Here is a 10,629-nt window from a genome sequence, read left to right as displayed (position 1 = left end):
ATATTTGTCAATTCTCTGTTATTTTACTCTGAATCTTTACTCTCTTTTTAAACGTATTTTACTGCCTCTGTCTTTTCTGACATTACAAGTCATTTAAGAACTCTCTGAAGCGTCGCATTACTTTTCTTGCATTTTATTTCAAAAATCATACAAAAGGGTATTTTGGTCATTTCCTGCAGTGGAACCCATTTTAGTCCCTGTGTTTGCCTCTGAGTCTTTTCAACTTGTCTGTACAAACCATTGTTAAGTCTTTGTTTAAAAAAAAATCATTTCAAAAATTGCATCTGAGTCAGTTTGGGTCAGTTTAGTCCCCAGGGGCATTTTGGTCTTTTCTTGTCAAAATTTCGGCAGAGAGGTATTTTAAAATACCTCATTTTTGTAGCTGGTTCATTTTAGTCCTTTTGTTGATTTTATTTTTGGTTTCACTTTACGTTTTGTCCAATTTACCAATTTTAGTCCAATTTTATTTTTTTGCATTTTAGCCCTTCAAACAATTTCCAGAATTGCACTTTAGTCCAAAACCTTTTAAAATTTACATTTTTTTCCAATACTTTTCATTATTGTATTTTTAGTCCTTTTTTCATTATTGCAGTTCAGTCCTTTTACTTTTTCTTTTTTGCAAAGAGGTCCCTAAGTCCAAAAAACAGGTGTCCCTCTCCCATTGGGTCTCAAGCACACTTGGCAGCCTATAAAAGGTGCAATTACTGTACAAGTCAGAATCAGAACCCACACAATTCACGCCACCTCAACAAACAGAATCACAGTTTCTCTCTCCATTCAGTTAGATCAAAAACTCAGAAACTATCAAGAACATGAAGAACATTCACATGGGCGGAGGCAGCATGAAACATGGTGTGGCATATGCCACACCAGTTTCTAATCTTTTTTTTTTTTTTTTTTTTTTAATATGCATAATTCATAAGGGAAAGGCCTGGCACGGGGAAGATAGAAATTGAAAATTGAAAAACATAAACAAACACTTTTCTTTTCCTATTCTCCTCTTCTCCTCCTCTTCTCCTCTTCTCATTCATTCTACTCTCCTCTTCTCCTCTTCTCAAAAATCACAATTCACAATCAATGAATCAAATATCTTCTTACAACAAACAAACAAACCTCTCCTTCCACTCTCATCAGTCAGCAACATAATTTTCTCTCTTCACTCTAAGTCTAAGCCAAGGTAAGTGAAATAGTCAATTGATTCTCTACTTTCTCATTCATTCTACAATTGCTTTTTTAGGGTTTTAGAATTGTGAATTGGGGATTTGGGGTTTTTTTTAGGGTTTGAATTGGGGTTTTAAAATTCTGCAATGGTGTTTATGATAAAAATTGCTTGTTTATGATAATTGATTAATTATTGTACAATGGTGTTTATAAATTATAGGATGAAGAAATTCTTCCCTGTGTTGTCTAGAGACAAAGCTAGTTCTTCGACTACGGATATTGCTCCCAACTCGACCAATGAGGGTGTTAAAGTTGTTGATTATAAATTGTTGGAAACAGATCCAGGAATTAGGCCTCCAATTTCAAGCTATCATCCTGACATCCAAGATGAGGTACGTAAAGCTTACTTGAAAATTCGTCGTCATCAACCTCCTAGCAACTTTGTTTATCCTTGGTCTGATTTTCGTGGAACAAGACGTCGATTTAACAAGAATTGGTTTAATTTGTATGATTGGCTTGAATATAGTGAATCTAAGAACCTAGCATTTTGTTTGCCATGTTTTTTGTTTAAAAATGTGTCTAATTATGGTGGGGATCACTTTGTGGGAGATGGTTTTGGTGATTGGAAGAATCCCCGAAAATTGGCTAATCATGCTACTTCTAATAATTCTCATGTTGATTGTGTGCATATGGGTTATGCTCTCATGAACCCAAACCAAAGTATTAAGGCTGCATTTGTTAATCAAACTAAGCAAATGAATGTTGAATATTGTGTCCGTGTTAAGACATCCCTTTTAGCTACTAAGTATCTTTTGAGGTGTGGATTGGCATTTAGAGGAAGTGACGAGGCTGATGACTCTTTATACAAGGGGCCATTTCTTGAGTTGTTGGACACTTTAAAGGAAAACAACTCAGATGTAGCTACTATATTAGACTCTGCGCCAGGAAATAGCTTAATGACTTGCCCTAAGATTCAAAAGGATCTTGCTTCTGCTTGTGCATGTGAAATAACTCGAGAAATTGTTTGTGATATTGCGGATGATGTGTTTTGTGTTTTGATCGATGAATCTGGTGATGTTTCTGGTAGAGAACAAATGGCTGTTGTTCTTCGTTATGTTGATGGTGATGGTTTGGTAAAAGAGAGATTTCTTGGTATTACAAGTGTTAAAGAAACAAGTGCTAAGTCACTTAAAGATGCACTTGAGACGATGTTGTCTATAAATGGATTGAGTTTCTCTAGCATCAGGGGACAAGGTTATGACGGAGCTAGCAATATGCGAGGTAGATTTGGTGGTTTGAAAACTTTAATTCAAAATGAGAATCCATCTGCGCATTATGTGCACTGTTTCGCACATCAACTTCAATTGGCACTTGTTGCTTGTGCTAAGACTCACAAACCTGTTAGTGGTTTTTTCGGTAAGGTCAACATGCTTGTTAATTTCATACGAGCTTCTAACAAGAGACAAGAAATGCTCCGGGACAAACAACTAGCTCAATTTGCTAAATTGATTGAGGAGGGCGAGATAGAGACCGGTAGTGGACTGAATCAAGATTCATCAATTGCTCGAGCAGGGGACACTCGTTGGGGATCCCACTTTAGGACTCTCACTAGTTTGATGACTTTGTATGGTGCCATTGTTGAGGTAATTGTAGAAGTGGGGAATGATCCCTCGTTTGATAAATTTGGTGAAACTGTGCTTTTGCTTGATGTGCTTCAATCATTTGATTTTATCTTCATGTTATATATGATGGTTGAGATTTTGGGAATTACAAATGATTTGAGCCTAGCACTACAAAGACGTGATCAAGATCTTTTAAATGCTATATCACTTGTCAATGATACCAAAAAACAATTACAAGAAATGAGGAATGAGGGGTGGGAAGAACTTATATCTAGGGTTGTGACAATTTGCACTAAACATGAGATTGATGTACCTGATATGGATGCACCATATATGGAAGGAAAGAAACCTAGGCGAGTCCCTCCGGTTTCTAGTGTTTCTAATTTGCATCATTATAAGAATGATTGTTTGTTTAGTGTTTTAGATTTGCAATTGCAAGAGCTTAATGCTAGGTTTGATGAAGAGAATACCGAACTTTTACAATGTGTTTCATGTTTGAGTCCTGCAAAGTCATTTTCTGCTTTTGATGTGAACAAATTATTGAGGATGGCTGAGCTTTATCCAAATGATTTTGTAGATGTGTCGGAAGTGGAGTTGCGCAGACAACTTCATAATTATGTTAGAAATGTTAAATCTGATCCAAAATTTGCAAAGTTGAAAGGGCTTTCGGATCTTTGTGCAATACTTGTGGAAACAAATAAGTGCAAGACATTTGCTTTGGTTTTTAAGCTTTTGAAGTTGGCTTTGCTCTTGCCGGTTGCAACTGCAAGTGTTGAACGTGTTTTTTCAGCTATGAAGATTGTGAAGAGTCATTTACGTAACAAAATGGGTGATCAATGGTTAAATGATCGGCTTGTAACTTTTATTGAAAGAGATGTTCTTTTCACAATTAGCACTGATGTTATTCTAGCTCATTTTCAACAAATGGATGACAGACGATTTTCATTGTAATTTAACAAATGTATGGTTAAATGTTTATATATTATTTTTAGTATAATTTTATTATAGTTTCTTTAAAAATTTTGCCACACTAATATGCAATGTCTAGATCCGCCCCTGAACATTCATGAACCCTAGAATTCCAGAATCACAATTCATCAACAATTTCAACTAAATTCGTTCAGTTCTCAGTGATTTTTCAAACAATCATCATCATTGAACCGGATTCTCTGCAATTCAAGGCGCGAATTCGCCATTGGCAAACTCAAGCACCGATCACAGAGAATTAGTGAAGAGGAAGAAGGAAAGAAGCAAAGTCGAACCGGTGAAGAAGAAGAACACCGATTTATTTTCGGTTTCAGTTTAGAAAATCCACAAACAGAATCAAATCGAAGTTTTCCGAAGAACAAATTCGAAATCTCCAACCGAAAATCACAGGTAAAACTCAAAATTCATCTTTCTTTCGCAAGAACATCAACAAAGGCGAATCAAGTGTAGATCTGTAGAGTTTTAAAAGTTTCCAACCGAAAACAGCAAAAAAACTTGAAAAAAGTTTCATTCAAAACCGTAAAAAGAATCTCAGATCTACGTTGATACGAACCTTGCATGCAAAATCCAATGTCATATTCATGCTTAGAACGAAAAAGGATATCCAAAAATGTAAAAATTTTCGAAAACGGAGAAGTTTGTTCAAACTCCGGCGGCGGCGCCGCCACCCTTGGGCGGCCGGCCACCACGCCGGAGGAACAAACCTCACCGGAGAAGATGAAGATCATCCTCCATATGCAGTTTCCGGCGAGGGAGAGGGAGGAGAGATGCGGTTTCCGGCGAGAGAGGGAGGAGAGAAGTGAGAGCTTCTCTCACTAGGATGAGAGAAGAGAGAGAAAGAACTTGAAAAAATGAAAAAAAACCGGTGCTCATATGCTTATATAAGCCAGTGAACCGGACCGGTCCAAAACCGGTCCAATCCCCTTCGTTCCTGGCCGTTGGATCTAGGGTTCCCTACCCTGGATCAATCCAACGCTCCTTGTGAACCCGGATCTTTTGGTTGGTTTGGGCTTTGGTTCCTATGCGTTTTTGCCATTTTTCCTGCTATCTGCACCCTACTTTTTTGCTAACTGAACCTCTGCATGCTCAATCTTTTCTCTAAAAATTCCAAAAAAAAATTGTTATATGTTTCTTAATACATTTTAACACTTTTGTGATATTTTTCAGTGGTTTAAAAAATGATAAAAAGGTGTATGTTATTTTTCTTGATTAATTTTGTGTTTGATCTAAGTTTGTGTATTTTTGTGGTATATTTTTTCATAAAATGTTGGCATGTGATGTGGATGATTGGTGTGTAATTTCATGGTGAATATGTTGCTGATCATATGTATGTCTTGCTGATTGTGGATGTAGATTTTCATTTCTTTCTTGTTTTGCAAGTAACGTGTGTTTTTACCAAGAAATAAAGTGCAAAATGCCTTTAAAAATATGTCATGATTCTTGGCTTGCATGTGTCCTATTTGTTCCCACATTATAGCTCAAAATCAAACCCCTTTAACATTGCTATAATGAGGGGATTATAGGTCATATGCATGTCTAAGTGTCATAACCAATTTTAGGTATATTTTGCCATTTTATTTCATTTCATTACTTTTTTTTTCTCTCTTGCTATTCTATTCAATTTTGTTTACCTTTCTACTATTTTTATGTCTTATGATACTAACCATTTCATCTCACATTTCATTCATCCCATAGTTTTAGCATCATTTTTTTTATTCATTTCTATATCAATTGGGTTTGTAATAATTTTAGATAGATTAGTTCTTTTTTTAAATTCCTTGCAAGACCATAGCATGTATTTAGGACTCAATGTAAAGGACTATGGACACTATAAGGGATGTACACCGACACAAGCACCGACACGCACACACGTTGCATGATTACCGTTTAGATGTATGCTTAGGAAACGCGATTTTTTAGACAAATGTCAATTTTCAAAAAATAATAAACCAATTCCATCACTCAAATTTTTCCAAACAAACCTTGGAGTCAAAACTCCTTTGAATTTTTTTTCTTTATTTTCTTAAACAAATCCAAATGAATCCTAATCCCTACTTAGACTTTTTTAATAACAATTGAACCAACCATTCACCATTTTCTTCTCTTATGCCTTTAAGGCCTCTTTCTTTTCTTCAAAACCATTTTTCAACAAAAATTAAAATCAACCAAACACACAAAAAACATTTTTTGAGAGCGAACTACGTTTGGTTTTGATCCCTTAAAAGGGTACGTAGGCAATGAGTTAAAACTCCTCCAAGCCAAGTAAAATAAAATCTCAATCATCTTCTTTCCCCATTCTTCACTCAAATAAAACCTTTTTAATAAGTAGGCAATAAAAATAAAGCGTAGAAATAAACCTAGGAGAACGGTTCTTATGGAATACCATAATCGTTCCGGGTGCCTAACACCTTCCCGTAGCGAAAACGACCCCCGAACTTAGAATCTAAGGGTTTTTTTTTCTCAATTTTGCCCTTCCCAAGAAAAAATAGAGAATATCAAAGATTGAAAGGTTCAAGCCTAATTAATGACTTGACACCCGAAAATCGCGATAACATATATTATACTAATAAATATCAACATATAACATAACAAAATACCACTCATCAAAATAAATCATATAAATCATACAAATCATATAAGTATATTCTAAACTCATTAAAATAATCAAATAATTAAAGAGGGTGTTATGGTTTTAGGCAGATATTGCATGTTGTCCGAAAAGGAACGAGACATGATATTGTTGATCCCTTAATCAATTCATCAAAGATATGAGCTTATTGTAATGTGTTGAGGCTTACTGTTAATATGAGATTGGGTGCATCGTTGGTACCTGTAGAGCAGGAAACAAATTCACGCAAGTTACTTAGAGAAAAGAAGATGGTAGAGACCTCAGCTTAATTAGTTTCTTAGAGGAAGAAGCTGATATAGACCTCAGGTTAATCAGTTCCATGTACTCTCAGCATAACCATGTGAAAATGGATTAATGTTTACTACTGCGAACTGAATTATCCTGATGACCAAAAAGATTTGGATGAACGTTTTCATCATCATCAAATGTTGTTCACCGCTTTGAGTTGCCGGACAAATGTTTTTCTCTTGAAATGTTGCGCTTGTTTTCCGTTTCTTCAACATGGTTTTTGAATTCCTTTTTCACCACATGCAGCACAACATCACCATGCTTGTCACACAAGATAAGAATCAACACCGTAAAATTTAGCACATAAATCAATTGTTAAGTAATCCATAGCTGAAACCACATTATATTAGTAAGTTGACTCACTTGGGGAAGTAGTTTTTGAAATCAGCCTTATCCACCGGAATTCTTGTAGAAATTGCTTCCATCTGATCATTCGTGTTTGAACACAGAAAATGTTACATTTCAAAGCAAAACATTAAGTATCAATTTTCCAAATGAACTTTAATGAGAAAATACTCACGAAAATTTAAGATTTGGGTTTGTGCTGCTAAGTTCTGCCTGGATTCTTGACAACTCCTTCTTTATGTTGTTTCCCAAAACCTATTAATAAATCACAAACAAATTGTTTAATATATATGTCCAAAATTAGCTCAAAGGATGAGATGAAGAATAAATCATCAATTTAGTCCCTAAACTATCCGATTTAGTTCAAAAAGCATATGAAATATGTCAATTTAGTCCATAACATATATGAAAGTTTGTAATCTTCCTCATCAATTTTCTATATCATGAATTTTGGTGTCATCACATAAACTTTCATATTTTTGTTCATTCTAACATTGCAAAAAGCCAACCAATATGTCAGTGTGTCAAACAGTACATTCAATGGTAATTGAAGTACAAACATTTAACAATTATCAGTTGTCAAAGGATCTTATTAATAGAAACCAGTTCTGATAATTCATAACTGAGCTAATACTGCAAGTAACACTAAAACAATCAAAGGTTATGCATTATTTTTGTATCTCTAGTTCTAAAAAAAAAGTATTTTGTGAAGAAAATTTGTATGTAAGTAAAGGTGCATCAATATAATCAAGCAATAATAATGAGTCGAGATGTTTCAAAGCTTAAATCTTAACCTATCAAATGTTCTTGAAAGAGTCTTTATTATAAGAGTATTAAAATGATTTTCTCCTGCCAAATGACTATTAACTAAGTGTATTGCCTTTATAATATTGTGGTTCAGTTTTGAGATAATTTTATATTATTGTGAATAATTATTGGGCAGCAAATTTGAGAAACTTACGAAGATACATATAGATATGCAATGAATGAAACGAGTGAAATAAAGATGTTATGTTGTCGCTTAAAATTAATTTAAACAGACCTGAATATATTTTGTGGCACTCGTAACTCATGAGATATATACATTGAGATTCACCTTAAAATATCGGTGACATAGTGTGGTTATCCATTATATTAAATAATATAATGATGTGAAAAATTTATATTTGTGTGGATTTATTTTCCCTAATGTGGAGGTGTCGTTACTTGAAAAATAAATCAAGCGGACTTGAATGAAATTCACATATGAATTCATATTCTCTCAATGTGGGGACGTCGTCGCTTGAAAGTAGTTTCAAGTAGACCTGTATAATAAATCTAAATGTAGATTTAATTTTCTCCTATGTGGGGGTGTTGTTGCTTAAAATTTATTTAAGCAAATTTATGATAATATATCATAGATGATGATTTGATAATATATATGAGATAGTCACTGAGAGACGTCTTACTCAATGTATTATTTGTGATGCATCAATATAATGAGTAATATATATATATACATCAAGGGGGATGAATTATGTCCAATACAAAAATTGAGAGTGATGGTAACCCAACATAGATTGTGAAAATTCGCAAAGCTATGTTCATATGGGTAAGAACAAGTCACTTGTCAATTTGATTAGACACTATCCATTTTAATTTTGAGAGTTCATCCCTATGGTGTAGGATAGTGTATACTACAACGTTGAAGGTTGAGGTTATAAATTGTTAATAAATATATATAACTCATATGTTGAGTGGTGTGCTTGATTGTGGTGTACACTTGATAGATTTACCTATATGAGTGTTGGAGGTGGGGCCGCCTCTATGAAAGCTTGGGCAAACTTTCTAGAGCTACTCATGAAATCCAGGCATAGGTGCAAGGCCAAAATGCACCGCATCGTGTTGAACAACTTTGGACGAGAGATCACTGTGAGTGATGAGATCACTGATATACTGAATGAGGTTCATAGAGGTTATAATTCCACTGACATTCTAGTGGGTCAAATTTCATTTGCTCTATGTGCTATAGTTCGTAGTCCGAAAGACACTAGTGCTTATGCATTGATTTTCCACGCTCTTGGAACACCTAAATCACTTAAAACTTTAAAATAAATAATTGTGGGGGAGTGTAGAAAATTTTAATTTATTAATTTTTTTTTTGAAAGGAATTTATTTTAAAATGTGTTATTATATTTATTATAACTAATATTTTAATTTATTAATTTTTTTTTGAAAGGAATTTATTTTAAAATGTGTTATTATATTTATTATTAATTTTATTATAACTAATAGTTTCTCTTTGACCTAGTATACAGCAGGTTATGTTTCTAGTTAACGTTACAATTCACGTTGCAAGTAACTTACTGTTTGGTCAGTCCTTATTATTTGGAATTATGGTTTTGATTGTAACGTTACCATATATGTGTCTAATTCTTGCTTATAAATAGGAACCGGCCTATGAACGGGGTTAGAAAAATGGTTACACATATACTCCTTTCTTTTTTCCTAGTACACTTTACTACGACAACAATTTAAAAGGTGGAACAGAGAAATCATGTAGCAGAGAACGAACTCACGGGAAGAACAATCATTGCTATTCATTGAAGTGACTACGAAGGTGAGAAGCGAAGAAGAATAAGGGATACATGGATTGGATTTGGATTGAAGAGTAAAGGTGAGAGCAAAGAAGAATAAAGAGAAGAAGCAAAAATTGGGTTTGGATTGAAGAATAAAGGCTAAAGGTGGGGTTGTGTTGATGATACATGGATGAAGAAAATGAAGAGTGATGGAGTAGTGAAGATTGATGAAGAAGAATGGGGAAACCGGAAACCCTCCCCTTTTTTATTTTTCTTTTAATTATGACAAACAAATTTTATTTTAATTAAATTGATTTATAGATAGAATGTTTAAAATAAGTTAAATGACACGTGTGCACCACATGTATAAGATTGTACCGTCAACATCAGTCACTTAAGCAAAAATCAGCCAAATCAACAAGAAAGTGGGTCAGGAACTATTTTAAAAAACAAATTTTTTTTAGAATGATGGAATTCAATTTTTTTTTACCAGGGACCAAAACCCAAACTCACTATATTTGCAGGGACCAAAATCATATTTTAGCCCAATTATTTTAGCTCACTTTGGTATCTGGTGACAAATTGGTTTGGTTTCAATTTGATCTCTCCAAACACGAAGATCAATTATTACAGTTTGAATATCTCGCGGATGACCTCATCATTCTATTTTGATGATCATTTGGCTTGCATGCTTGTGGGTTATATGAAAAGAATGGAATAACATGATTTTTAACGCTTGCTTGATATTTCAATTGATTGAATGTTAAGCTTGGCTGAAGGCGAAAAAGACATCTTTAGCTTTCTCCCATCATAATTGGTGGCATGATCCTTTTATGTGTTTAAGCTTTGGTTAATCTATGTTTTTTTTCCACATTTGCTTTTCTTAATTATTTTTAGTGCTTTTGTAAGGACTTTGTAACTTTTCCTGATTGTACCATGATACACCTCCTTGTGTCGGGTATAATGTATTTAGCAGTAATATATTCCATTTTAACGTTTTTAAAAAAAGAAAATTATTGCGAGAAAATTGGACAATTTT

At 34.0% G+C, this 10,629-nt stretch overlaps 1 protein-coding gene across 1 annotated transcript; it reads left to right on the top strand.

Moving 5' to 3' along the window:
• The first annotated feature begins 1,000 nt into the window (after window positions 1–1,000).
• Window positions 1,001–3,734, top strand: LOC112422795 (zinc finger MYM-type protein 1-like). The gene is made up of 2 exons (XM_024786464.2): window positions 1,001–1,177; window positions 1,382–3,734. The coding sequence occupies exon 2, from the start codon at window positions 1,383–1,385 to the stop codon at window positions 3,732–3,734; it is 2,352 nt and encodes a 783-aa protein (XP_024642232.2). The 5' UTR covers window positions 1,001–1,177; window position 1,382.
• The last annotated feature ends 6,895 nt before the right edge of the window (window positions 3,735–10,629 follow it).

This window comes from Medicago truncatula, chromosome 6, assembly GCF_003473485.1.
Source record: "Medicago truncatula cultivar Jemalong A17 chromosome 6, MtrunA17r5.0-ANR, whole genome shotgun sequence".
Classification (NCBI taxonomy): Eukaryota; Viridiplantae; Streptophyta; class Magnoliopsida; order Fabales; family Fabaceae; genus Medicago; species Medicago truncatula.
This window is presented reverse-complemented; position numbering and strand designations above follow the sequence as displayed.

What these genes read in the sequence shown, in the direction of transcription:
- LOC112422795 (XM_024786464.2), top strand. Translation starts at nt 1,383, where the DNA reads ATGAAGAAATTCTTCCCTGTGTTGTCTAGAGACAAAGCTAGTTCTTCG.